The sequence below is a fragment of the Tyto alba genome, unplaced genomic scaffold (genome assembly GCF_018691265.1).
Source record: "Tyto alba isolate M040663 unplaced genomic scaffold, T.alba_DEE_v4.0 Super-Scaffold_22, whole genome shotgun sequence".
Classification (NCBI taxonomy): Eukaryota; Metazoa; Chordata; class Aves; order Strigiformes; family Tytonidae; genus Tyto; species Tyto alba.
Genome location: NW_024881296.1, coordinates 27,738,368 through 27,766,090, shown reverse-complemented (window position 1 = coordinate 27,766,090; position 27,723 = coordinate 27,738,368). Strand labels below are relative to the sequence as shown.

Genomic DNA, 27,723 nt, shown 5'->3' with positions numbered 1-27,723 from the left:
GGGAGACTTAATAATTTATTCTAATAATAGTTGTTCTCAGGAGTAGTCTTACAGGATTATTTCACTTCTTTTTTTCCTGGTTATGGACGGATAGCGTTGAATGGTAGTGTCATGTGCTCACTATATGTGCTGCATCACTTAAACTCTGTTTTAATTGTAGTATCATGGATGGGATGACAGAAGCGTGCATCAAAGGTGGTATTGAAGCATGTTATGCTTCAGTGTCCTGCGTCTTTGCTCTGCTTGGAGCATTAGATGAGCTGAGCCAAGGGAGAGGTCTCAGTGAAGAGCAGATCCAGCTAGTGCTCCGGCGTTTGGAAGAATTGAAGGATGGAACTGAGACGAGCAGGGACTCTATGGAGATCAATGATGCTGACTTTAGATGGCAGAGGCGCATCCTGTCATCAGAAAATCCTGCCTGGGAGTCAGGAAATGAGAAGAGTCCTGATATTAGCATTAGCGTTACCACAGACACTGGCCAGACCACTTTGGAAGGGGATATGGGACAGACAACTCCGGAGGATAATCCAGAAAGTCAAAAAAACTCACTGCAATCTCCAGCTGGACATGAAAGCAAAGAGATTCATTATAGAGAACCAGAGTCAGAAACCATCGACCAGCCAGACGTTGTTCAGAGAAGCCACACGATAGTCTATCCAGATATAACTAATTTCTTATCAGTTGATTGCAAGACCCGGTCCTATGGATCCAGATACAGTGAAAGTAATTTCAGTGTAGATGACCAGGACCTTTCTAGGACTGAATTTGATTCATGTGATCAGTATTCCATGGCAGCCGAGAAGGACTCAGGCAGGTCAGATGTCTCAGACATAGGCTCTGACAATTGCTCCCTGGCTGACGAGGAGCAGACACCACGAGATTGTCCAGGTCACAGATCCTTACGTACTGCTGCTCTCTCTCTGAAATTGCTGAAAAACCAAGAAGCAGACCAACACAGTGCACGACTGTTTATCCAGTCACTTGAAGCTCTTCTTCCTCGGCTTATAGCTCTTCCCAGCATAGAGGAGGTGGATGGAGCACTGCAGAGCTTCTCTTCAACATTCTGCTCAGGTTTGCAAACAAATACTTACTGTCTCACCAGCATGCACACTGTGACAGCACTGTACACAGATTCTCTTGTAAGATTTCATCTTCAGAGAACATATCCAGAATAAGGAGATTTGTGCTTCACGAAGCACATGCCTCCACAGCTGCACACTTCATTTAGGGCAAAGCAAATTGAATATGTAGGCAGTGGTTCAAAGGGAGGTCAATCCATTGATTCTTAATAGTCAATGGATTATGTTCTCAGTCAATGGAGAAATCAAATATTCTGTAGTAAGATACCTTTTCACAGGTTTGTGAAGATCTGTTGAGAAGATTTACACATGCTGTCATTAAAGAGAGGTTGGGGTTGCCCCTTAGCATGAAAGGGGTGTGAGGGGGACCATCACCTGTTTTGAAAGATTTCAGTGACTTAGTACATCACTGCATTACTGTTAGTAATGCCAGCCTCGCAAAGAAGGTGTTAAAAATTCCACAGCACTAGGCTCTTGAAAGGATAGGAAAAGAGGAGCAACTCTGTTCTTCACTCTTTTGTTTTTCTTAACACTGCTATCATGACAGGAAATGCAAAGCTCAAAGCTCAGACCAGGTGAAAAATAGTTAAAAAAAAAAAAAATTTTAAGAGATTAAATACCTGCAATTCTTTTAGATTTAGAACATTTGGGATCTTGACTTGGTCAATCAAACAAAAAAATGCCATGCAAAGTCTAGTTTGTCTTGTTGATAGTATATTTAAAATGTGTATAAATATATTTTTTATTCTTTTTTAAAGTTTTTTTTTTTTTCCTGACAGTGGCCAAAGTGGAAATGTTTGTTAAAAAATATTTCTCTGTTTCTTTAACTTAATTCACCACAATTGCCTTTCCTATTGCTCCTCTCCTAATCATTGCTTCATCCATTTGTGCTCTCTCATACACATCAAACTTATACAGAGTCAGAAGGGATGCCTCCCATCATCGTATTACAATTTAGATGCGAAACTGGGTGAATAATCCGATACTCCTGATACCCTGTTTAAATGCTGCCCAAATAAGCTCCAACTCAGGAAGATGGTAAATGACATTCTTAAGAAATATTGGCCATGTTACATCACAGAAAGGAGATATCCTAAAGGGGACATTAATGTTAATTACATTCCTAACTGAGGTGCTCAGAAGCACAACAGATTTATTTTTTCCTGAAAAGAGAGTGATCTTGAGGTTATGCCAAAAGACCAAGACTAGAATTTAGCTCAAAATTTTGTGCACCTGTTCCCTCATGCATGAATGAGTATACAGCTTCTTTTCTCTTTTGTCTGTCAAATCCCTTTAGAATGCTTTGTAGTGTTGGAAGAGGTAGATCTAACAGACTTCCGGATTTTAAGGCTAAATGCAGCTTTTGCTGTCATTCAGTATGACTGATGCATTGAGAAAGAGGGAAGAATGTAACTCAACTTCTACATTCAGTCCATAATTTCAGGTTTGTACATCTCTTTTAAAAAGATACCTAGTCTTGGACTTAGACTGTTGAGAAAGACCTTTCACTTTCGTAAGGAAGCCACCCCCATGGCTAAATCTGTACTTAAAAACGTACACCATGTTTCCAGTCCGATTTGATGAAGTACTCTTCGAAGATGCCGCTCAGTAGGAATCATGGAAAAATACAGTAGCAAGTTACTGTATTAGAATAGCTAGGAAGAGGTACCCTGGTGTTTTCATAGAGCTGTGGCTGTTACAGAATTGTAATTTTATGCTCTCACAAGATCTGTGCAGTTCATGTTTCAGTTGGACAACTGGAATGAGACTCAAGCCAGCTGAAACAGCCCCTTAGCTTGTACCTCAGATCTTAAGCAAAAGTCCGTCAGTCCTCCTGAGGTGAGCACTTGCGTTCCTGTGCAGGTGAGAGGTGTGTGAGTTTGAAGACCTGTAGAGAGAGACTTACTTAACTTGAAACACATGTCTGGGGGTGGGAACTCCCCCTGAAGAGCTTCTGAGACACCAGTCTGATCTGCCTCTATAGGCAACATCCGAGTCAGTCCTTACTTAGGACTCCTTCATTAGCACCAGCAATTCAAGGCACAAATCAGGTGATGAAGTTAGAGGAACTGGTCCCATTCATTGTATGTACAACATCTATTCATGTATAATTCCTGAAGAAATTTGAGTATTGGTTAAGATTTGAGTTGAGAAAAAAGACAGGTGCAGTTCTGAGACCACCCAGTACAGAAGCAGTATTTTTGTGTTTCTCTGAGACCTTATTTAACTGCTTTGTTTCATTTTTCAATTTTTCTTACACTTTGGTGAAAAAAATACATTAGCTACAATTTAGTAGCTAATTTTTCTACGAGCTAGATCCTTAAGTAATATTGTAATATTATTATGTTTTCATATGATCAAAAATCAATGAAAGGAGGTAGGAAATTGAGGCACTGGTATGGGAGTATAAGCATGGAAAAAGTGAAGTCAGCTAAACAGAGTTGTACTGAAATTAAGATTTTGAAGTCAGCTGGTTAAAAGTCTTCTTAATCTACATTTTTCATCTTTCCTCAGAAAGTTCCTCCTTGTTGCTACATAAAACCAATGCCAAAAAGTTCCTTAGTGGCACTGGAATGTGATGTCTATCTTAAAAAATACTGAATTATCTAAAAATTCTCAACATTATCTTGACTTGCACGAAACATTAAGTTTGCATTTTTTCAGGACCTCCTTTTACCTGCACAATTTAAATGACCTGTTTTCTGTTAAGACAGTGTACTAACCTCATTGTTTATTACAGATTTTTATAATTAAAGTTGATGATCAGTATTCTCTTAATTTGGACATAAATATTCTCATGAACTGCAATGTCAAGGCATTAATTCTAAAAATTGCGTGCTATTGTGTGAATAATCATAACAAACATTTTTAGCACCTCTTTTCAGTTCTGATTCCATAACTTTTAGCAGCAAGGTTTTTATGTTGGTAAGCATCATTGTAAGTTTATGCATCAGCTAGCCTTCCGCTTTTGAGATCTCGGCATCTCTCAAATTCAGCTGTTTATTATATTTTGGAGGAAACTAGGGACCATATTGTTCCCAAAGACTTTCAGGTGCTCAAATACATACTCACTATGTATGTATATATGCACTTTTATGTGCAGTTATACGCCTTCCTTTTTAATTGCAGTCTTGCATAGGAGGTTGCACAATTTTTTAAATATTTTAATGCAGAATAAAGTGGGCTTTTTTTTTTCTTTATATACGTCTCTGCCTTGAGTTTTTTATTACTCAAGCAGATTCTAGTTGCTGAGCTACATATTTAAGATAGGTAAGGCATCAGATCAATATATTCTGACTACATCAATACCATGATCCTCCATCCAACAAAGTGTTAAGATGCATCTTTGCCTTCAGTGATGAAGGGGTCGCTGGAGCTACTCACAGACTACTTTCAAGCACATGGTTACAATTTTGGTACTAGATAAAGGTTCTCTGTTAATGTTCACCACAAGAAATCTATTCCAAGCACACACCAACCCATGTGGGTATGGTTCGTGGCCAGCCCTGTCACCCCTCTTCCACAAAGGTTGCTCCCTTGAACAGCTATTCATTTTTTAGACCCACCCTGGAACAGTTACTCTCTTTCTAAATCCGCCCTCAAACAGTTACTCACCTTATCCACGCCCCCAAAGTGACGACAGTGGAAAGTCCGAGAAGGCAGCAGCACAGAACTTTCAAACCCTCACGAGGCAAGAATAACATTTGCTTCTTTTCTGTGTGTGGATTTTTAGTTGGTTTTTTTTTTTTTTTTTTTTTTTTTTTTTAAAAATGTTAATGGCTTGTTGTATTTTGTCTGAGTTATGAGCTTTATGGTGGGAGGAATATATTCACAGTAAACCACTGCAGCAGTTAACAAATGACACAGCTTTGCTTCATCATGTAACTAACCTTGGAAGCTGTTTTTTGTTTCATTTCAAATGTTCCTCTAAGATAAAGCTTACGGCTTAGTCTTCCCTAACTGACATTATATGAATGGATTTCACAGTTGATGTGAAAACCATTAAATATTGTGGGTCATGTGGGGGTGTCTAATATTTCTGGGTTTTTTCATATCGCAAACTACAGATCAGGGGATTCAATTAGATATCGGTCATACTTGATTTATGTTTTTCTACTAGTAGGTCAGCTAACTCAGAGGAAAATGTATATGCCGTCCATCCTACCTGGAAAGAAGGGATTGTGCCACTGGGCATTGTTGTAGGCTGTCATTCATACAAACAGTGTTTTATGAGTACTGAGCACTAACAGGGGGCTTAGGGATCGGACAGAGCTGCAGGTGCTCAGCTTTCTAGAGAGCAGGTCTTGGATGAAGTAAACAGGGCTTGGAGTTGTAATGAGTTTCAGCCAGCTTGGCCCCAAATATTTGTCAACGTACCTCAAGGCAATGGAGAGAATGATGATTACAGCCTGATACTGCAAGGTGCCAAGCACTCCAGTCTCCATCAAACAACTTACTTAGGACAGATTTACTGGGGGGTTAAAAGGGCTGTCACCCTCATTTGGTGCCACGTATGCTCAGTTAAGCGTGCAGGCTTTGCCTCTGCTCCTTCCCACGGCGCCTTTCTGAAAGCATTGCAGATATAGCCTGCCCTTTGCTTTGTACCTTACAGTCATCCCAATGAATGTTGATGTTCCTTGTGTATTTCAGATTTAGCTTGTTGCTTTGCTGGACTGTGACTGGAGTGTTCAGTTTGCCTTTGCAGCACTGCATTGTAGATGGACTACTTATTTTTCTATTCTCTATTCTAGTACATTTAGTAGAGTAATTTTTACTGATGATTCATTAACTATTCTAGCAATCTGTTGCTGCTGAAATGCTAGGGTTAGTTTCTGATTTTTTTTTTCCAGGCAAAATCTGTGTAAAATGTGAGAGCTCACATGGTGTTTTTGTTAGGTATGATGCACTCACCAGGATTTGAGGGAAACCTAAATTTCAGCTTCCAGACTCTAATGAATGCAGACAGTCTCTACATGGTCTCACATTACACTCTGCTGCTCAACCTAAAACTGGCCAACTCGGATTACTACAGGAAGAAGCCCGCCCAAGCCCCTGTGTTGCTGGTGAGTTGGGGTATGTGTAAAAACTGTTAAAAAAAGAAAATTTGTTTTGCTTCCTTTTACATAAAATAGGCTTTTCACATATAACACATAAAGCCTTTAGGCTGCTTGCTAACTGGAGAAATAACAATTACAAATGAAGCATTCTCCAAGTTGCTTATAAATCTTGCATGGTAACTGTCATGCATCTGAATTGCATAGCTTCTCTGTAATTTGGGGGGGAATGTATGCTGCTTACTCATTATCATTACAGTAGCAGTCATTCTGATGAATATTCTATCTTCAGAACAGATCTTCATTAGTATTGTGATGCATCAAGTATTGTTAGTGCATGTGATCAAGGGACATACCTTCATCTTGCAACTATTTTTGAGCATAATGACAAATTTCTTGCTTAATACTTAATTTGTGTTTATTCAGATGAAGACATGAGAAGTTAGAGTGAAAAATAATTAGGTTTTAGTAATATGAACTAATGATTTCTGTGGCACCTGGGATTCCTCAGCTTCTTAGTCTTTTTAAAAATTGTTTTGAAGGCTGCAGAAGTTATAAAACATGAATCTGTGTTTTTCAACTAAGTTGACCAAGAGAAGGCATTTCAGACTTTTCGTAAAAATAAAAAAAATGGTGTTACATGGAACAAAAAAAGAAAAAAAAAAATCTGTCAAAACGTACCATTTTTGCTGAGCTTCCCATGTAAGAGAATTTACATTCTAGAAGACTTCAAAAACAAGTGGGTTTTAACATCATCATTAGTTCTGGTATGATCTTCAGTAGCTGTGAAGAGTAAATCCGTGACTCAGAACCTTCTCTAGGGACAGCACTGTGCACAACAGGCCTGAGCATGACCTAAGTATTGTTGAAAATAGTTCAGATATCTAATTGGACTCCATTTCATCTGTGGTGACTGTTCAGTGCAGAAGGGCCTGATTGCTGGACAGGCAGCGTTATGTGTCACAACTTCTTTTTGTTGGAAATGAGATCCTACCCCTACTTTGTGGAAATAGTGAGAGATCAGCATGTGTCATTGTCACTGTGCAAGAACTGTCATTATGATTTGCTCTTGCTCAAACTGCAATAAGAGAAGGGAAATCTCTTTGTTTGTGTCATTCTCAACTATAGAGATACTTTGCTATCCTTGGTTAGTTCTTATTTTTGCACAACTTCATTTTTACTCCTGCATTACCTTACGCTCAGGAGTAGATCTGGGGGCCAAGGCTTATGCTGTAGCACTTACTGTTGTCTTACATCTGGCTTTCATGGCTCTCTGCAGAAGGAGTTCATGAAGCAGGTCCAGTCCAGTGGAGTGTTGATGGTATTTTCCCAGGCCTGGGTTGAAGAACTGTACCACCAGGTACTAGAAAGGAACATGCTGGGGGAAGCTGGATACTGGGGAAGCCCTGAAGAGCACAGCCTTCCACTTATCACCATGCTGACTGGTCAGTACTATGTTATGGTGGCAAGGCTAACTTCCAAACACGCGTCTAAAACAACCTACAACACGCTACTTCATTGCATTACATACAGAATGGCATGTCATCATGCAACACATGGTATTTCATGAAATTACGGGTAGAGAAGGAAGCAAACTTAACTGTGGCAGGTACTTCAGTGTTTGTTTTGGATCAGACATGAAGCTTGTGGAGCATGGGTTTAAAAATGAACTGTCCCTGGGAGACAGAGAGAGTAGGTTTGTTCACTGAACCAAAACATCTCTTAATTCTGTCAACTTCAGTTTTGGTAGACTTGGTACCTGTTAATGATAAGCAGTAAAGCTGCTGTTTTCTTGATGTCATAGCAAACCCATTTCAGTATGCTTGTAGTGCAGTACAGATATAAATAGTGGCATCTGATACTGGAAGCCTTTCACAGATTGGGCTCCCCTGGGTTCAGATTTGTGCTGTGCCAGGGATATGCCAAATGGTGCTAGAGAAAAGCTGAAAACCTGGAGCACCTCTAAGAAATGCTTAAAAAGAATCCTTAGCTTTTGAGGGAAAAAGTCAAATTGTATCAGCTGAAAGGCAGCAGGATGTCTATGGTATTGTATTGATATAAAATGCACTGTCTGCTTGAACATGTATATTGTTTAATTATGAAGAAGTAATTAAAACAGTGTATGCAGGGAGAACCCTGGCTTTAGCTGAGCCATTGCCTGGTAATCAAAGGGCACTGCTCTGAAATTTTTTGCTCGTTCTATTGAGCTTGGTGTTGCTTTTAGCAATGGAGCGGGGAGGCTGAAAGAAGCACTTTGGAAAAACAATAGCCTTGAAGGATGTGGAGAAGAGACAGACAGGGGCTACTAGCAAGGAAGTCAACCTTATGTTCCTAACATTAAAATCTCTGCGAGAAGGTGGTCTTTTGTTGTGTTGGAGAAAGGGTTGTATTTATTTTGTTAAGGTTGAACCTACATAAGTCTACTAAAAATCACATTTAGGACATAGGATCCTGGTGCATCTTGAGGACTCAAACTGAGGTCTGGGAACATCTAGATGCAGGACTTAGCAAGATTTGAAAGGTTATACTAAGAAATGTGGAGATTTAAGGGTGTGGGAAGTTCTGAACTGTAAGAAATGCCATGAAATATTTGCTGAGAGTTCTTTTAAACTGTGTAACTTCAGCGCGGGGGGAGGAGGCTTTTCAGAGTGGGATATTTGCCCTTTTCAAGAAAATGTTGGTTATACTGGGCAAAGCATAAGATGCCACAACTCATTTTTATGCCGAGGCTTCAGAAGGGTGCCAGGAAAGAGCAGCTAAAAAGCAAACCTGAGAAGTCAGGAGTGCTAGTACTTATGTGAACAAAGAGCCAGTAAGAGATGCTTTCTTTACACCATCTGTGCGTTGAATAGTAATCTGTTGGTTTTTAATGTTCTGACAGACATCGATGGCTTGGGAAGCAGTGCAATTGGTGGCCAATTGATGGCATCTGCTTCAGCTCAATCTCCTCTTTCCCAAAACCGGAAGACAGATGATTCTGTTGTTGCAGGTATTAAGACTGTATTATAAGCACAAGTGTATCTACCAGCAGTGGATTGCTATATACCATAAGCATGTTCAGATAAATTGTGTTTTAGAACAACAATTTAAGGGTTGAGGGAAGCATGTCAGTACATCCTACACATAAATTGGCAGTGCAGCATACAGAGGACAAATGTGACTTGCTTTTTTACCACTGATGATAAAGCTGCTGTTGCATCATTTTCCAGTGGCATTAGTAATGTGTTTCTCACTACAGGAGTTGCTTTTGCCCGATACCTTTTAATCGGCTGTTGGAAGAACTTGATTGACACTTTGTCCACACCACTGACTGGCCGCATGGCAGGCAGCTCCAAGGGGCTGGCCTTCATCTTGGGAGCAGAAGGAGCCAAGGAGCAGAACCAAAAGGAGAAGGACTCCATCTGCGTAAGCCTGGATGGACTGAGGAGGGCGGCCCGACTGAGCTGTGCTCTAGGTACTGCTGCATGTGGGATGTTGTGGCAGACTCATAAAATAGGATGGTAACTTCCCTTGAATGAATTTGGGAGAGAGAAAAGCAGCATCCTGTTCCAGTCTTGGATAGGAACCTGGGCTGTAGGACTCCCCATAGAGTGCACCTGCCCTGCAGCATAGACGTATCCAGCCAACTTTCCTCGACACAACCTGTTGTCAAGATTGTAGGGGACTGGGGAGGAAGTGCTGATTAAACACTAAGTGTATTTCTGCCTTACAGGAGTTGCTGCTAACTGTGCATCTGCTCTTGCCCAAATGGCTGCTGCCTCCTGTGTCCAAGAAGAGAAAGAGGAAAAAGAAATTCAAGAGCCCAGTGATACTATAGCTCAAGGTTACTGAGTGATTAAATTACCTATCTTATCTCATATTGTCTGCAAAGATGCAACTGGAAAGTACTTTGCTACGCATAGAAGAAGGACAGAGGGAAATGCCACTCCTGTGCACTGTTCACTTGTAGGCATATGAGATGTATGTCTAGAGGCTTCAGGACATGTTCTGCTGTCCTACGTTCTTAACATTATGTCACACTAATTATATTTTATATGGAACTGGAATCAGTGGGACAGATAAACCAACAGCATTTTTGAAGTGTGCACTTTTTAAGTCTTCTGATACTAGTTACAACCAGAGGTCTTGTGTGTACATCTTTAGTTGTCTTTTGTCATCATCAGGTATTTAACTGTTTCTGAATCATGTTAAATGAAGCTGGAATAAAAAAAAAATATATTTCTAACATGTAAAAAGTTCTGCATCTCTATACCACTACTTCAAGTGCAGTGGAAGTCAGTAAATTCAATTGTTGTCTCCAGTGGCTCTTTGGAGAAGCACATAAAATGTGTCTGATGACATCTGATTTCTCATGGCAAGCAACCCATAACAAAACAGAGCATTGCACAAATGACCCTGTTTAGCACTTAAATTTGGTGTCTTGATAGAGAAAACAAAACTGAATAGGCCTGAGCACAAACTAGCTTTTGACCACACTGCTAGATATCACTGAAGCGAGTTAGCCAGGCCACGCTGAAGCAAAGAGCAGGCACTAGTGGTGGCCAGAGACCAACAGATCTGTTCTATGAAAGCCTGCAAAGCTTTAAAATTTGTTTCCATTCCATACAGCATGAAAACCAATATTTTCAGAGATTTTCAGGAAAAAGAACGATGTACACATGCTTGTAGTTCAGATCAAGATTAGTTTTGCTTTGACAAGAGTATCTACTAACAAAAGTTCTTTGGTGAAACTTTTGTATGGAAATAGATGTGAAATATGCAAACGCTTGGGTTTTTTTTCTGTAGCAAAGGAGATTTTGGTAAAAATAAATAAATATCCACCCATCCAGCTCCAAAGAGAAACATGTAATATCACTGGCAATCTACATCTGTTATGTGGGCAGCAAATGGGGGTGGAGAGTGTCAATCTGGCATAGATTTTTTTTCATACATTTAAGATCAATCAAAGGGATTTAATTTTAAAACTGCCGTATGTTTATTGGGAAGAAATTGGGTTCTCTGATTTGTTTTTTTGTCTAAAATCCACATTCTTTTATAGCTTTCAGACTGTACACTTTTGCCATCACTGTATATACAAACCACTGTTTGTTTAAAAGCTGGAGAAGCTACTGATTTTTTTTTTATTTATTTTCATGCTGCAGTGAAACAGAAAGTGGAGCAGAAACTGGAGCAGATGGGGAAAGTGCAGGGAGTCTGCCTGCACACTGCTCATGTTTTGTGTATGGATGCAGTCCTTAATGTGGGCCTGGAGATGGGAAGCCACAATCAGGACTGTTGGCCTCATGTGTTCAGGTACTCATCAGCTTTCCCAAAAGAAACAGAATTTATGCCATGTTGCCTGAAAGTAATGGTCTTACAAAAAGAACTTTACATGCTGTGGGAGTGTTCTGTATAAATAGTGTCAGAGTGAATTAGCTGCTGGTATCTGTAAGAGAAAACATGGTGCTGTTTTCCACCACTATTCAGAGACAAAATCAGTGCTTAGAAATTTCAAAGTTAGCAGAAGACTGTAGCAGACCCAGGAACCTAAACGGGCTTTTCAGACACCTCCACTAAACTAATTGCTGTCTAGGCACACAGGAAGCCAAAGGATGTAAGAAAACAGGTTATCTATGTGTCGTCTGAGAGCTAGAGATCGTCTGTTTATGATTTGAGGAAGAAGTCCTGTGCATGATATCTGGTTCAGATGTAGAAATCAGTGCCTGTGAATTGGCAACAGGTTTCCATGTAACCTGGAAGCCCACAGTGGTGGGGCTGAGAGGCAGCCAAGAGCTGTACTTGCACTATCCTTCTGACTTACCTCTGGAGTACAGACCCAAGTGTTTCTTCAGTAAGCCTGGTGATTAGCAGGGGGAGGAGTTGTTGTTTTGGGGGTTTTATTCATCTTTTGCTTCTCTTGTTTGTTCTCAGGGTGTGTGAGTACATCAGCACGCTGGAGCACACCCACTTCAGTGATGGTGCTTCCCAGCCCTCCCTTACCATCACCCAGTCGCAGCAGGCACCTGGAGGGCTGCACCCAGACTCCGAGCCTGGGGAGTCTCCCCAGGTTCTGACCCCTGAGCAGGAGACCACCCTCAGCAGCAACCCTGTCATTCAGCCAGTTTCTATCCAGGAACTCATCAAGGAGAGCAGTAAGGGCAGAGCTTTTGACTTCCGTGGAGGCAGCCTGCTGTGTGGGACCAGTGCTGCCAAGGCTGTTCTCACGCTCTCCACGCAAGCTGACAGGTAAAAGCAGCCCTGTCAGGAACCAGAATCCTTGTGGTTTTTTTGTTTTCTGGTTGGTCCTACAGCACCCTACTTTCCAACCTCCAAGTAATAAAGCTTCTGGATCAAAGTCTTCCTGTAGCACTGTATAAATGAAAAAGCCCTCAATAACCCCGTGTGTCACCAAAGGCAACACATAGCAGTCATGTACAGATAAGGGGTTTCCTTTTATGTAGACATTTAAGTCTGCATCTCATGAATTTTTCAGTAAGATTCTGTTCTTTTACTCACAGGCTCTTTGAAGACGCTGCTGACAAGTTAAACTTGATGGCACTGGCAGGCTTCCTTTACCAGCTCAAGAAGGCTTCTCAGGCCCAGCTTTTCCATTCAGTCACAGATACAGTTGATTACTCCCTAGCAATGCCAGGTAACTTTCCTGAGGATCCCTTTCAGAGTTCGGTGTTTCATACACAACTGCACTACTTACAGGACTTGCTTTGTTTTTTACAGTTTTAATTTTTCCAACTGAAATTACAAGGTATAAATAAAACACAGTATGTAGTCTAGTAAGATCTTTCTGTAGGAGCAATTCAAAGTCTTTAGGAAAGGTTGAGCGCTGGTTTTGGACAGACACCACATCCACACCTGCAATGAAACACTTCAGAGGACATTAATTTCATTCTTGGACTTTGGGGTGTTAATTGTCCACAGATATTTAATCATAGCTCCATTTTGGAGCCAGATCCAGTAGGGAAACCTGGGTGAACGTAGACCTAAGACAGATGATTTAGGTTAGTCATTTGACAATGGGATATCCTTGGAAGTGTTCAGAAAATGGGTAATAGCAAACACAGCTCACAACTGAAGAATGTTAAGTGGGATTTGTCCTGCTTGCACTTCCCTGGCAGAGTGAAGCATATACCTTACAGTACAAAGCCTGTAAATTGTTGTTTCCATCACTGTCTCAAATAAAGCAGAAGAATTGGACCCAAAGAAAGATATATCACTTAAATTTGTATTGTGCCTTTAGAAGTGACATTAGTCATATGGGTTTGTTCTGTCCTGTGGCAGACATGGATTTTATCTGGTATGTCTCCAATTTAATCAGTTTCCCCTCTCCCTGAAGTGCTACTTGTCATTTTCCCAGTGTGACACTTTAAGTTGTTCCTTTTCTGTTCTTGCTTGTCTCCAGGCCAAAACATTCATCACTTTATTAAATAGTGATGATCTTATGTTTGTAGTAGTCAAACAACAGTAGTTAGTAGTAATTAAATTAAAATTAGGATGGAGCAATTAATTGCTTTTTTTTTTTTTAAATATTAGAAGTGGTATGCCCCCTGATTGTCTTTTGCTAGAGATAAAAGGACCAAGATATTTTAGATGAGAGAATGAAATGTTGTATGAACAATGGAAGTTGAATCCCTTTCAGTAGGAAACAAGTATTACTGGCTGGGGGACAGAAAAGTATTTTCTCACATACTCTGCTTCATATCCTTTGAGTGATAAGTACAAAAGGACAAACCAAAACTAAAGAATTTGCAGTTTATATTCTTCCCTGCAGATGTCACCAAAGATTTTTGCAACTACTATTTTGGGTCTTAATATCAATTATCTAAATTGTTGCTTAACTTTTCTACAGTACTTTGCCAAGCCTTTGTCTTTAAAATGTTTGCAAAAAAAATCACTTAAAATAAGCTGTGTTCAATAAGTTGTTCTTAAAACTTGGGTCTGTCTCCTGTTCTTTTACCTACACAGGCATAGGCTGTGTTTTACACTGATTTTTATTTTTTTTCTTCACCACCCTCCCTACCCCCACCCCACCCCCCCCCGCCCCCCAACTTAATACTATTAATTTCTAAGCTGATTTAAATTCCAATTTAGACATCTACAAGTGGAGGAACTGCTGTTGCTTAGCTTCCATTTATTTTCTTATACTTTCTTGTAGGTGAAGTAAAATCTATCCAGGACAGGAGAAGTGCACTTCACTTGTTCCGACTTGGTGATGTCATGCTCAGAATTGTGAGGAGTAAATCTCGCCCGTTGCTCCACCTCATGCGCTGCTGGAGCCTGGTAGCACCTCACCTTGTAGAGGTAGGAGTGGGGGAGAAAATGGGAATGTGTGCAAGACATGGCAAAGCTGAAAAAGCTGGAGAAGGCTTGATAGCTCTTAAAATCTCTATCAACCTTCAACATTGTGAAATCTGGTTACACTCCCATTGGGGTATTGCATATACTGTGTCATATATTGTGATGCTGCCACTGAGGAGTGTACTTTTAAATAAAAGGTCCAGTGACAGTGTGTTGGATTTTTGAAATACAATACTTCCGGTATGTCTGTGATGGAAAAACTGAAACCACCCTAAGATATTACAAGTAACTCCTACATCTACTTGCTTTCCCTGTCAAGGTCTGTATCCTTGAAAATCTTCCCATAAAAGGATGCAGGCTTTCTTTTCCCACGTAAAGCCAGCTCAACTGGGAAGATGGTGACAGTTTTCCCTTTCCTTCTTCCTTGTGAACCCTGGTCAGTAGCTTGCCAGTAACAGCTACATAATGGGCTTAAGTTATAAAACATGACCTTTCCTCAGCCAAACTTTCACTCTTATCTGGTGAAATGTCGGGGTCTTGACTAATCAGAGCTTATCTAATTTGTGTCATTGGTGTAAATAAATATGCAGTACTTTATTTCTTTCTGTTGTTGAGGTATGTGGTGTCATCTGCCCGGGTCTATTGGGAACATGTTTCTCTGGAGTTTTAAGATGAGCTCTTCAGTAAATTGCCATAGCAGTTCATTTCATTGACTCAAGAAAATGTGTGGTCTGTCTTACAGCAGAGTTCAGACTTTGGGGAGTCTCGGTAGAATCCCTCTAAATGAAGTAGAAATAACAGTGAATAGTTTTGCTGTATGCTTTAACAGCCCTTTATCTTGAAAACTAGTGTCTCACTTGTGTTTGGATGCCAGCCTGAGACCTCTTTAAATACTTCCATGTTTTGAACACTTTTAAGATCCTAAGCCAATTTAAACTCAAATACCTTCCATGTTTTTAGAATGCAGGGCTGGTCAGTCTTTTGGGTTGACTTTAGTGCAGATGAGAGCATTACTGAGAAGGAGGAACATCAGGAAAAGGACACAATTTAGCATAACCTGCACAGTTGCTCAAAACAGTAACTTTATATCCAGATCCACTGGTGTTTAATTTTTTAATAGCTCTTCCAAAAGTGATGAGAACCTTCTCACTTTAAGTTCCACAAATAGCCAAATAAAACGTGGCATTTGGCCATACATAGATAGATATGGTGAATATATCCAGAAACTACCTTTTTGAAGGGAAAAATGGTCATATGGTAGAAATGATAGACAGCATTTCACACAAGTTCTGTTCTGTGGGTTCTATTTATTTATTTAGTTATTTATAGCTCTGTGTTTTTTGAATTGTCTGCAAACCTTCATGCATCTGTGGGACCCCCAAGCAGTTCAGAGTCTCTGTCGTCTGTTTCCATAGCAGTACTCTCCCATTTTCATTGCAGTGGGGTCCCTGGTCACATCAGTGGTGAAGCCATTTTTAGGGTTCAGCAACATGAAGTGCTTATCTCCCTTAAAAGTGTCTCACTAACAGCATATTTTTTGCTTGGACAAACTCTAATTTTCCTCCTTTCCCTGCAGGCTGCCTGTCATAAGGAGAGACATGTGTCTCGGAAGGCTGTCTCCTTCATCCATGACATCCTCACTGAAGTGTTGTCAGATTGGAATGAGCCTTCTCATTTTCACTTTAATGAGGCGCTTTTCCGCCCCTTTGAGCGTATCATGCAACTGGAGCTCTGTGACGAGGATGTCCAAGACCAGGCAAGTCAGCCCAGATCAGGGTGTCTGTGTCTGGTCTACCATGCCCATAAGAAGGATGGTCTTCAGAGTTCACTTGGTCCACTCGAGAGTGTTTCCCAAATTCCCTTCAAATGGTGCCCCTTAGTCATCCTCAGGGAATCAGGAGGGCTCTGCCTACCTAAGCCAGCATTGTGGTAGAGCACAGAGACAGTACAACTGACAGTACACCTCAGCAATTAAATTAAACTTTTCTATTATATTAAAAAAAAAAAAATTAGTCTAGACTGATTTAATTAAAATGAAATCTAGGAATGTGTTTAAAGCCATCCTCATTCCTTCTGAAGGTCCATATATGTATCAGTTCTGGGTTTTGGCTTTATTCTTGTAACCTATCCTACATCATCTGCAGGTGGTCACATCTATAGGAGAGTTGGTGGAAATGTGTTCTACCCAGATCCAGTCAGGGTGGAGACCCCTGTTCAGTGCCCTGGAAACAGTGCACAGCAGCAGCAAGTCAGAGGTTAAAGAGTACCTTGTAGGAGAATACTCTATGGGTAAGGACTTACTGCACCAATTGTTTCATATGTGCTTTTATTTCCCTGTCATATTCCTTGGGGACACAGTAACCAACTCAATATATTTAAATGCCCTACCTGAAAAGTGGTGTTGCAATACTCCAGGACTGTACTGGAATGTCTGGTTTATTAGTTGGGGGGGGAGGGAGAGCAGAGGTATTGCTCTGACTTTTTATCCTCTAGATTCTGGCAGATGAGTAAAATGAGAAAGAAATGCTTTGAATCTACTTGAATATTTTTGAGCAAAACAGTAGTACAGGAGTACTGAGCTTGGCTGGGCCCCTGTCACTGTCCTGCTAGAGAAAGAAAATCATAGTGTATACAACCACCACGTCTCATGTGGACTGTCTTTCTTACTATGTGAAATCTATTGTTCTTATACATCAGGGTAACTTAGTGTGATAATCTAGGCAAGTGCTTGTCCAGGCACTTAATCATAAGGCTTCAAGTTGCTAGCACTATTACAAACCATGTTTGCTGTAAGAATGATTCTGCATCTCTCCCAGAGATGTTTGCTTGTATGGAAATTGGATAATATAAGACAATCACTTTAGTCTGTTCTTTTGCCCCTTTAGAAGGTATTTTTAAATGTTACAAGTCACATGTAAGGGATATGGTTTTCCTCTTAAATTTTTCTTTCAGATCTGTTATGATCTATGGCAAAATGCAAGTATCTACAGCTTTTGAAGCCTGATAATATACTTAGGAGAAGCAAGGCTATTTTGTTACTGTATACTCTGAATAGCTTTCCATGTGACTGCTGTCATCTTGGCAGTTATCAAGAACTAAATCAGAAACCTCCCCTGAACAGAAGTGTTACCTACTGAGCTGAGTTCAAGAGCTCAGAACTACTCTTACCATTTGGGCAGGGATAGACTGATATTTTTCATAGATAAGGCAAAGGAGGGAATCTGTATTACTTCCTATGAAGGGCTACACAAGTTGCCTCAGGTTTTAATTCTAAGATCATTTGTTTCTGCCCAGAATAGAAGAGGTTCTACAGATTCACTTAAATTGTTGAAAAACTGTCGGAAAACCACCTTTATGGGGGATGGGGAAGAGTTCTCATCTTATTATTTCCACAGGGAAACGCCAGGCTCCGGTGTTTGATGTCTTTGAAGCATTTCTAAATACAGACAGCATCCAGGTCTTTGCCAATGCTGCCACCAGTTACATTATGTGCCTTATGAAGTTTGTCAAAGGACTGGGTAAATATTTTTATTTTCTTTTGATCCTATTAAGTCATAATATGTCAAGCTTGATCCTGCAAAAGAGGAGAATTCAATAATGTAATACGTAATATGGTAGGGAAGAGAGAGGCAGTGAAGAAATTGAGTCCAGAATTCATTAAAAAAATAAAATCAAGACCAAGGAATTATTTCAGAAACATTTTTAATGCTATCAGTTCTTCAAGTTGTTATAGCAGCAGAGATGCATCTCACTATTAAATGTCTGCTTCATTTGATCTTAATTTGCATCAGGACTTGCTTATATTCATTTAAATAAGTTAAAAAAAAAAAAAGACAAAACAAAACAAAACCATAAAAAAACAAAACAACAACAACAAAAAAAACCAACCAAACCCCAAAATATTGCAGAAATGGCTCGATATTGTGCAGTGACAACATGGATTGTCTGCAGCAGAACAGGGTATGTTTTATATTCAGCAAAGCCACATGGCTTCTTTCTACCCTTGCCCAGCTCAGCAACAGTAGTTTGGCATATGCAATGCTGAAAACCTGCTGAACCTTCATTGAGACCATGAGCATTGCAACGACCAGCACGCTGTCCCCATGATTAGTCTTTTTTTTTGTGTTACTGAGGGCAGCAGAGACCAGGCATGCCAAGTCAAGGTGACTGCAGAGTAATTGTGGTCCTTCACCAAACTTCAGAAGAAAGGCCAGTGGTGTTGGGTCATTCTGCCCCCATGTTCACATTCCCTGACCTGCCTTGATCATCAGAATTTGACGCTTTTCATTGAACTGTGGCAATGATTTTTTTTTTCCTTATGTAAATTGCAAAACTTCTAATGAGTGGTAAAATGGGGATTTTTTTTTTTTTTTTAAATATGTATATTAATTCGCAGAGGTATCTAGGTCTGTAAGTGACTCCCTTTGTTTTAAATGAAGCACATAACTGCAGCAGATCTAGTCTTTAATGTTACTCTCATTTATTAAGCTATTTCACCATTGATTTCAGTGGGGATAGGATTCAGCTTGTGATGACAGATCAAAATTGTGATTATTACTACAGAAGGAAAACAAACTTACATGTCTAGTACCAGTAGAGGGAACTCATGTTCCTTCTGCAGAACTTAAAAGCCTCTAGGTTTCTCACTTTCATGAGATAAGTTTGTCCCCTTTATAGTTACATGTCAAAAAGCAAGATCTTTTTTTGTATTAAAGGTAGTAGGACTATGGGATACTTCAGTACTGAGCAATAGCAAATATATTGCCATTTATGTACATTTAAACATCAAGGATTCAAACTTCACTGGCTGACGTGGCTGATCTCAGTAGTAGACAAGACTTTAAAATACATTATGGAGGGAATAGTTAAGGGCCCAGAAGAAACAAATAAATGTAGAGAAAGGAAAGTAGGATTTAATAAAGGATTTAATATTTATCTTGTGGATTTTATGAGAGGAATAGTTTTTAAGGCAATAACATGTTAATGTATATAGGCATTTAGTAAAGCTTCAGATTTGGTGCTGAATGGGAAGTATTTAGCTAAACTGGAAAAATGGTTATGAGCCAAGTATTCTAGGATGGACAGAACATTGGCTGAGAGGGGAGGAAAACAGACTGTGCAGACAGGGAAAATGCTGGAGTGAATGGAGTTACCCAAGGAGGAACTCTGCAACAGGGTGCCTCGTAACTGATCTACTTATTCAGTACACTTAGTGAGGCTGACCTAAAAGTAGGAGTCTGCTGATGCCCAGAGTTATTAGTACCTGAGATACTAGAGCCTGAGGATATCGTACTGTTGAAACTGAGACTTTGAAACCTAAATTAGACAGGAGAAGGAAATATTGTAGCACAAAATATTAAATGGAGTCTTTAAGGAGTAAATAAACTAAAAGGAAGAACTTGTGGTAGAAGAATTTTCCAGGGCACTGAGGTGTAAATGAATAGAAAAAAAAATAGTATAGTAATTGAGCAAAGGGCGAATATAAGCAAGTAATTCATACACCCATGGAAAAAAGTGGAATGGAGTCAATATGACAGATGACTATAAGGTTTTATTATAAGAAGTCTCAAAGACTCTACTAAAGAGTTATTAAATAGGCATGTATTTATTAAAGCATTTATTCATATAAAAGTCGATGTATAAACTGTGACAAATGTTGCTGTACTGTTTGTATGGGGATCATCTGGTTGTAATCTAATAAGATCAAACAAAGGATATTTTCTGGATTCCATTCAGACATTAAGGCACAACTGAATGAAAAAGGAAAACTAATGCTGTGTTTGTTTCTATTCTGTCCTTCCGCGTGCTGCCTTTCCTATCCCTAGGGGAAGTAGATTGTAAGGAGATGGGTGACTGTATGCCAGGATCAGGATCTGCATCTACAGACTTGTGCCTTCCCGCGCTTGATTACCTCAGGAGATGTTCTCAGGTATGATGAACAATCTTATACAGGTACTAACCTGGCCTAGGAACCAGTTCTAACCTCCAGGCTTTTGCATCAGTGGTTAGGTGGTTTGCATGAGCAGAATAGAATCTGTGGTGAGCCTGGTGGTAATAACCTGCACTGCCAGGTGGAGAGTGGCAATCTGAACGAGTCACATACCTTCTAGGCCAGCTAATGGTGGGAAAACGGAGGAGATAAAAACACTCAGACCCAAGGAGCATGTGGGAAAATGTGAATGTTCAAAACCTAGTAGTAACATATTCAAAGATATGCTCATTCTTATTTAAACCGTTTCTGTAAACAGTGTTGGGAATGAAGGAGAAAAAAAATGACCACACTGAGAATTCTCAGATCTTAAGAAGAGCAACAGGTTACACCCTCTAAAATGCAGAAGCATCTTATCTGTACTATGAAAACATATCTGAAGCTCAGGGCAAATCTCTAACAGTTAGAATGCTGGCATGTTTCCTGTAATCTCCTTGCACACAGTACAGATTTTTATCCAGGGTTATTAGGATGTTTCTTGTCTGATTTTATAATGTTGCTTGTATTTCTGTAGTACCTGCAGATCTTTTTGTTGGACCCAGGCCATGTTTTTTCTGGGTACAATACAAATGCATAACAAAGGATATTAACATAGCTGAAAGGACTTAATATCTAAATTCAGGGATAATGTGTAGATTCAGTACACAGACTGAGAGGAGAAGGAAGGAATAAAGCAGTTCAGTGTAATAAACAGCTGACATATCAAACTGTACTTTCTGTCTTGTTCACCTAAAAAAAAAAATAGTGAATCTCTCTCTCTATATATATATATATATAATGTATGTTCTATCTGTATACTGTGTGCATCACATCACTCTTCCTCATCCTTACAAACCCCAGTTCACAGTGAGGCAGAAATATTTCTTCCTCTTTAAAAGAAGAAGCCATTTTTATCTTGTTTACCTTTTAACTTGCCAGTAGCAAAAGAACAGGAATGACTGAAAAGAAATCCTGTCTGCATATTGCAAATACGTGGTTTACTTTAGAAAGGCCTGGTAAAATATCAGTAACATCCCAGCTCTAGCACAATTCTGCAGAGTTTGGATTTGATGTGTAATGGACAACCCAGGCAATGAAGCTCTGTAATAAACCTGTACAGGTCCTTTTATCAGTATTTACTTAGTCCTTCAGAACTTTGAAATATTCTACGTACAGCTAGTGGAGCTTCTTAGGTCATAGGTACAGTCAGTAAGTAGTAACACATCCTTCACAAATGAGGAGGGAGCACACTCCTTTCCCCCTAGTTGTGTTACTTAAATTGCTTTTCTTCCTCTCTTTCTCCCCCCTGACCCCCTACTTCACAGAATCATAGAATGGTTTGGGTTGGGAGGAACCTCCAAAGATCATCTAGTTCCAACCCTCCTGCCATGGGCAGGGACACCTTCCCCCAGCCCAGGTTGCTCCCAGCCCCGTCCAGCCTGGCCTTGAACCCTTCCAGGGAGGGGGCAGCCACAGCTGCTCTGGACACCCTGTGCCAGTGTCTGACCACCCGCACAGGAAAATTTCATCCTTATATCTCATCTAAATCTACCCTCTTTCAGTCTAAATCCATCACCCCTTGTCCTATCCCTACACTTTCCTGTAGGCCCCCTTTAATCACTGGAAGGACACTATAAGGGCCTTCTCTTCTCCAGGCTGAACAACTCTGATGCTCTCAGCCTGTCCTCATAGGGGAGGTGCTCCAGCCCCCTGAGCATCTTCATGGCCTCCTCTGGAATTGCTTGAGCAGGTCCATGTCCTTCTTATACTGGGGGCCCCAGAGCTGAACACAGCACTGCAGATGAGGTCTTACAAAAGTGGAGAGTTGTCAATGAACAGAAGACTTCTGGCCTCAATAGTGTCTTTCATTTACGCTACTGCTAGATGAACAGAACAGATGTGAACATTATGCTGCTTTCATAGCTTTTGTTTTATTTTACATACCTGTGTTGTATGTGATAGCTTTTACAAACTTTCCCATCTATATTTATCTTCTCTTTTTTTTTCCTTTCTCTCCTGCCCTCCCCACCCCCCCCAAGTTGTTAGCCAAAATCTATAAAATGCCCTTGAAACCCATCTTCCTCAGTGGCCGGCTGGTTAACTTGCCCCGAAGAGTGCAGGAACAGTCAGCCAGCAGTGAGGATGGTATTGAGTGCATCCTTTCTGACTTTGATGATGACACTGGTAAGTGTATTGATAGCAGTAAATGCAGAATTAATCAGTTGCTGCTTCTGCATGTCACTGTAAATTTTCTCAACTGCTGAAAGCGAAAAGGAGGGGAAAAATTTCTTAGTTTATTGTCTCCCTGTTGTCTACACACACACATGTACACATACAGAACTTGGAAGTTCAGGTCACGTCACCACCTTTATATTAAAAGATACAGTTCATATATGAGAAAGATACAACTCCTTTCTTGGGACAAGGTAATAATATTCTAATTAATAATAATGAAATTATCCTGATATTCATAATACAACCAGTATGTATTTCTGAGAGCTAACACAAAAATACTTTCTGGACCACAGCTGAAGTAAAGGAGTGAAAACCTTTTAAGGTTGGTATTGGCAGACCTTCCTTTAACAGAAAAAATACCAGTGTTGAGTTAGAGTTTAGAAACAAAGAATACTTGTTTAAATATGTTTCCAAACTTATGTCCTGTGGTCTGTTTAACTAAATGGTGTATTTCTAAAGTGCATAAAAAGCACTATGACCTCCAGAAAAACAAACAGCATTTTATTCCTGATCGTTGGTGTGGCTTATATGGGTTGTGGATTAATCAGGTGTTTAATGAACTAGATCTGTGTTGAGGCAAGCAGTAGAGGAATGCAGCCCCACTGCTTTGGGACTCATGATGGCCTTTTGAGGCAATACAGTCACTTTTGAATATCTGAACTACTGAGCTGTTCTGACCTGGGTGCCTCTGTGATGAGCCAGCACCAGCCAGGCAGAAAGCAGGCTGACTCCAGTGCATTTTACTCACATGCTTCACCAGAATGACTCTTGGTACCTACTTTTATCTAGGCTCTTCTGCCACATGGATTGTCCTGTTCCACTGCTACCCTGGATACAGGAGAGAAAAGCTGCCCTCTGAAAAAAAGCAAACCACAAGTCCTAGTGTTGGTTTTTTTTTTTTTTAAAAAAAACAAAAAAAAAACCAAAAAAACATGCTTTTACTTTATTCTTTCTATATTTGGGGTTTTTTTCCTCTCTGGAAATTTTAGGATGCTCACCTGGGATGTGGGAGACCCAAGTCACTAAAGTCTCCGCTTTGCCTCAGGCTTGGGACTTGACCTAGGGTCTCCCCACCTCAGGTAACCACCACTTGCCTACTGTTCTGAAGTGTCTCTGCCTATATGTGTCTTGCTTGCTGTGAACAGAAATGCCACCCTGCAGCAAAGAAACCTTCTGATTTTGTTCTTGTCAGAGCTAAGTGCTGAAACTTTCACCCAATTTTTATTTAGCTGGTAACGGTATTAGACCACTGTTAGATAAACTAACTTTACAAAGACAGAAGACAGCGCTTCACCTGGCACTCTAGTGCTGAAAGTCAGTACCAAGACAGGGCGAGGTGTTTTAGCCTACTTTGCCATATGGTGGTGCAGTGTATTTTCATAGTATATTTGATTCCATGCCAAACGGGATGTTTCTAAAAGATACTCAGTTCTTCCACATTTGAAGATACCCAGATTTGGTGCTGCGTGATTTGTGCTGTTTCCTTAACTTGAACATCATTAAAATCTGTATGACTCCACACAATGTCACCATATATACCACCCTGTGGAAGTGGTGTGAATAAATAATCAACCCAGTTACTAAGTAATGATTTCACTTTTTTCCTTGATTCTCAGGAAGACTTGCAGTCAGCAAACTCAGTGCATCTTAAACAAAGGTCTCTTGCAGCCTTTTTTATTGCTTTTTGAACATAATTAGCCAGCAATCATCATACAGACACAGACTACATCAGCATGGCTAGCAGTGGCAGAGAAGATGGGCTTATTAGTGAAAAAGTAAAATCCATTTTAGGCTAATAAACCCATAGCCTTTTAAGGAGACTTAGCTCGAGAATAACATTATACATTTCAGGATCATTATGAGTGTAAAATGCAAGATCCTTCTAGTCATTTATAATACCACAGGCAACTATCAAGTACTTAAGTGCTCTGTGAAAAATTAAAGGGTAGCAGTTCTTCAAAAATGTACTGAAGACTGGTTGTATCCCATAATCTTTTAGGGATATGCGTAGGCATGAACTCACAGTGCTACCTGTGTCCTAACTGCTGTTCTGATAGTTGTCCAGCTCTGCCATATCCACTTTTAATACTCTTCTGTCTGTGACCTATTAACATCTAAAGACAGTGTGAGGCAGTTTGATGATACTTCATGAGGCATTATTACTGTTCAATTCTGGGTACCAAATAGCCAGTTAAATTACGGCTAGTCACCTTAGGATCCTTACAATCCTTTCTGGGCAGCGTTTGCACTGGTATTGAGATGTGTAAAATGTCCCATTAAAAAAATAAAAACCCCACCAAGGTTAAAGAGACTGGACTAGTGGGAGTTGTAAACTAAGAAAGAAGACAAGAACAATGTGTATGTGGAGGAGGAAGGAAGGGGCAAAACACAAACTTAATAAATAGGGAAGGAAAAGGAGACAGTAATTTCAAAAATTGCTATTGCTCACAACCATTACATAGCAACAATGATTATGCAAGAACCCATGATCTTTAAGTGAATTAATTTCTTGGCCTACATCACTTTGAGGGAAGTTCCACCTGTGGTCAATGCAGTTTCTCACTTATGATTTTTAATCCGTTTCCATATTTGTAGGCCTTATCAATGTCTGGATTATTCTGCTGGAAGAATTAACAACTGCCATATCCAACTGTCCTCGTCAGCACCAGCCTCCTACTTTGGATCTGCTCTTTGAACTGCTGAGGGACATTGCCAAGACACCTGGTAATGAAAGAGCTTGATAAAATGGGAGCTAGTAGAGCCCTGACCCAAACCCCTTAGAATGCTAAACCACTTTCCTAAAGTGTGTTACTCATGCTAGAGCTGCACAGAGACATTCTCAAGTAAAAAGGGATTTTCTTAGAGCGTGATCTGTTGTTCCAGTTAGTGCATTGTTCTGTGTTGACAAAAGGCATCTTGCAAGAGTATGTTAAACTTACTCTTAAATTTATTGCACAAATAAAGAGGTGCAATACTCAATTGATGTCCTAGCCACAGAAAACATTTGCCTGGTGTTCAGGAGACAGAAAATTATATAGTCTTGTAGACCTGCTGGGAAAGACATCAGGTAAATGGTTGGCTAAATGTTCATATACTACCTCACAACTAGATCCAAAACTGCTTACCCTGCTCATCCCACAAAAAAAAGTTCCAGAACCTGCTTTTTTTAGCATCACCCCTGGCTTCAAGCTTGAAACAACAAACATACTGTGCGTGTAGGCTTTGTAAGCAAAAATATACAACTAACACTGTGTTTACTTTAAGGACCAGGATTTGGCATTTATGCAGTTGTGCATCTTCTTCTACCCACGATGTCTCTTTGGCTCCATCGCAGCCATGGTGACCATTCTTACTGGGATGTGGCATCTGCTAATTTCAAGCATGCCATTGGCCTTTCCTGTGAACTCGTAGTGGAGCACATTCAAAATTTCATACACTCAGGTATGTCATTGTACTGTCACATCTACTGACAGTCATCAGTGGTGTGTTACTGAATAGCTATTTGGATAGATGTTTTCATTGCTTTTTGGTTGCTCAAGCATAAAATAAGAGGAGGAAGGTTGAAAATTTGTTTGAGGGTTTTTCTTTCTTTATAGGGTTTAGAATTATGGACAAAATTAACTTGTAAGGGATCTATGAAAGTTATTTAGTCCAGCCTCCTGAGCAGAGCAGAGCTATCTTCAAAATTAAATCATCGTAGTCTATGTTATAATTTCAAAAAGAAGATATTAAGACTTTGATCATAAGGAAATAAAATATCAGAAACAGGATCTAACAGAATTTCTCCAGTACCATTTAAGTCCAGACATTTTGTATTGTTAACATGAAAAGGATTGTTTTTATTTCAGTTTGATGGGGTGCATGTTTCAAAATGGAACTCTAGTGATAGCTGCATAAAAACATTGCTTTTGTAAAGTCTCTCAATAGCAGTAATTATAGCAAGACTGTTTATCTCTAATTATAATGAAAAAGCGATGTTAAAACCAGTCTGTGTCTTTTCCTTATAGATATTGGTTATGAAAATATGATCAATACTATGCTGAAAGATCTTTTCAAGCTGCTGGTAGCCTGTGTAGCAGAACCAACAGAAATTATTTCCAGAGTTGGCTGCTCTTGTATCAGGTAACACAGTCTGTTAACTCTCTTAGCATATTCAAAAAAAAGATGTCTTTATTTCTTTGAAGAACTTGTGGACTGATTAATTTGGCCAACGTCTCAAAAGGAGTCTACAATATATCTATTTCTTTTTACTTGAAAAATTAATTTTAGACTTACAAACCTTTTCTTGCTGCTTTTGGTCTGCTTCAGAACCTATGATTTTAGGCATTACTGTGCGTATGATTCCCATAAAAAGCACTTGTACATTATTTATATGCAGTTAGTCAATAATTAATCCTTAGGAAAAATAATCAAGGGTCTTTCTGTTGGAATTTACAGGTCTTTAGAGGTAATTAATACCTTTCATGGTCTTCAGGTTATTACAGTCATAATCAAAATAAGCACTGCATTAAATAAGTTACACAACGTGTGGTTCTTGTGCAAGATGACTACTTAAAGAGGAAAAGCAAAAGAAAAAAGGAGTCAAAACTATAGTGTAATTACAAAAATATGTCAGGGTAACAACTGAGGAGATTGGATATTGTTAGCCAGCTACTGAATAGGCCTTTTGTTCTGTTTTCAACCTTCTCCCATTACAGGTAAGAATTGTCTAGTTCCTTCTTGAACATGGTAATGTTTCCCTGTGTCCTTGCAGGTATGTGTTAGTGACAGCAGGGCCTGTTTTTACTGAAGAGATGTGGAGGCTTGCATGTTGTGCCTTGCAGGATGCATTCTCTGCTACTCTGGAGCCAGTAAAGGTAAACTGACTTTTTGCTGACAGTCAGAATATAATCACACTAGTTACAGATTCATTAACTTTTGACAGGTTGATTTTTCTTTTTCAGAAAAGTTTTTGGGTACAGAGCCAGGAAAAGAAGCGTAAGGATTATGTGGTATCTTTTGTTACTTTGTCAATTCACAGTGAAGGGTGTCAGATCAGCAATGGAGATTGAAATCATTTTTTCTAAACATGTACAGACAACACTAGTTGCTAACA

The 27,723-nt window shown here is 39.8% G+C and overlaps 1 protein-coding gene and 1 long non-coding RNA gene across 6 annotated transcripts in view; one reads left to right on the top strand and one right to left on the bottom strand.

Annotated features, from left to right (window-relative positions):
- Positions 1 to 27,723, top strand: part of ARFGEF3 (ARFGEF family member 3) — a 93,267-nt gene that overhangs the window by 50,559 nt on the left and 14,985 nt on the right. For 3 of the 5 annotated variants that reach the window (XM_032983094.2, XM_032983091.2, XM_032983090.2), the window contains 20 exons: positions 161 to 1,071; positions 4,687 to 4,770; positions 5,976 to 6,142; positions 7,413 to 7,578; positions 9,015 to 9,122; positions 9,372 to 9,587; positions 9,846 to 9,956; positions 11,275 to 11,425; positions 12,044 to 12,358; positions 12,631 to 12,764; positions 14,283 to 14,428; positions 16,002 to 16,181; positions 16,570 to 16,714; positions 17,821 to 17,943; positions 20,251 to 20,354; positions 22,433 to 22,577; positions 25,224 to 25,352; positions 25,893 to 26,069; positions 26,636 to 26,750; positions 27,382 to 27,484. In XM_032983094.2, coding sequence (XP_032838985.1) covers positions 161 to 1,071; positions 4,687 to 4,770; positions 5,976 to 6,142; positions 7,413 to 7,578; positions 9,015 to 9,122; positions 9,372 to 9,587; positions 9,846 to 9,956; positions 11,275 to 11,425; positions 12,044 to 12,358; positions 12,631 to 12,764; positions 14,283 to 14,428; positions 16,002 to 16,181; positions 16,570 to 16,714; positions 17,821 to 17,943; positions 20,251 to 20,354; positions 22,433 to 22,577; positions 25,224 to 25,352; positions 25,893 to 26,069; positions 26,636 to 26,750; positions 27,382 to 27,484 — 3,730 coding nt within the window. The remainder of the gene's footprint in view (positions 1 to 160; positions 1,072 to 4,686; positions 4,771 to 5,975; positions 6,143 to 7,412; positions 7,579 to 9,014; positions 9,123 to 9,371; positions 9,588 to 9,845; positions 9,957 to 11,274; positions 11,426 to 12,043; positions 12,359 to 12,630; positions 12,765 to 14,282; positions 14,429 to 16,001; positions 16,182 to 16,569; positions 16,715 to 17,820; positions 17,944 to 20,250; positions 20,355 to 22,432; positions 22,578 to 25,223; positions 25,353 to 25,892; positions 26,070 to 26,635; positions 26,751 to 27,381; positions 27,485 to 27,723) is intronic. The other 2 variants (XM_032983093.2, XM_032983092.2) reach the window with 1 other exon arrangement.
- Positions 22,567 to 27,723, bottom strand: part of LOC122153723 — a 56,267-nt gene continuing 51,110 nt past the window's right edge. Inside the window, exons 2-3 of the long non-coding RNA XR_006165603.1 lie at positions 23,408 to 23,483; positions 22,567 to 22,653 (exon numbers count right to left, since the gene is read on the bottom strand). This is a non-coding gene — a long non-coding RNA (uncharacterized LOC122153723). The remainder of the gene's footprint in view (positions 22,654 to 23,407; positions 23,484 to 27,723) is intronic.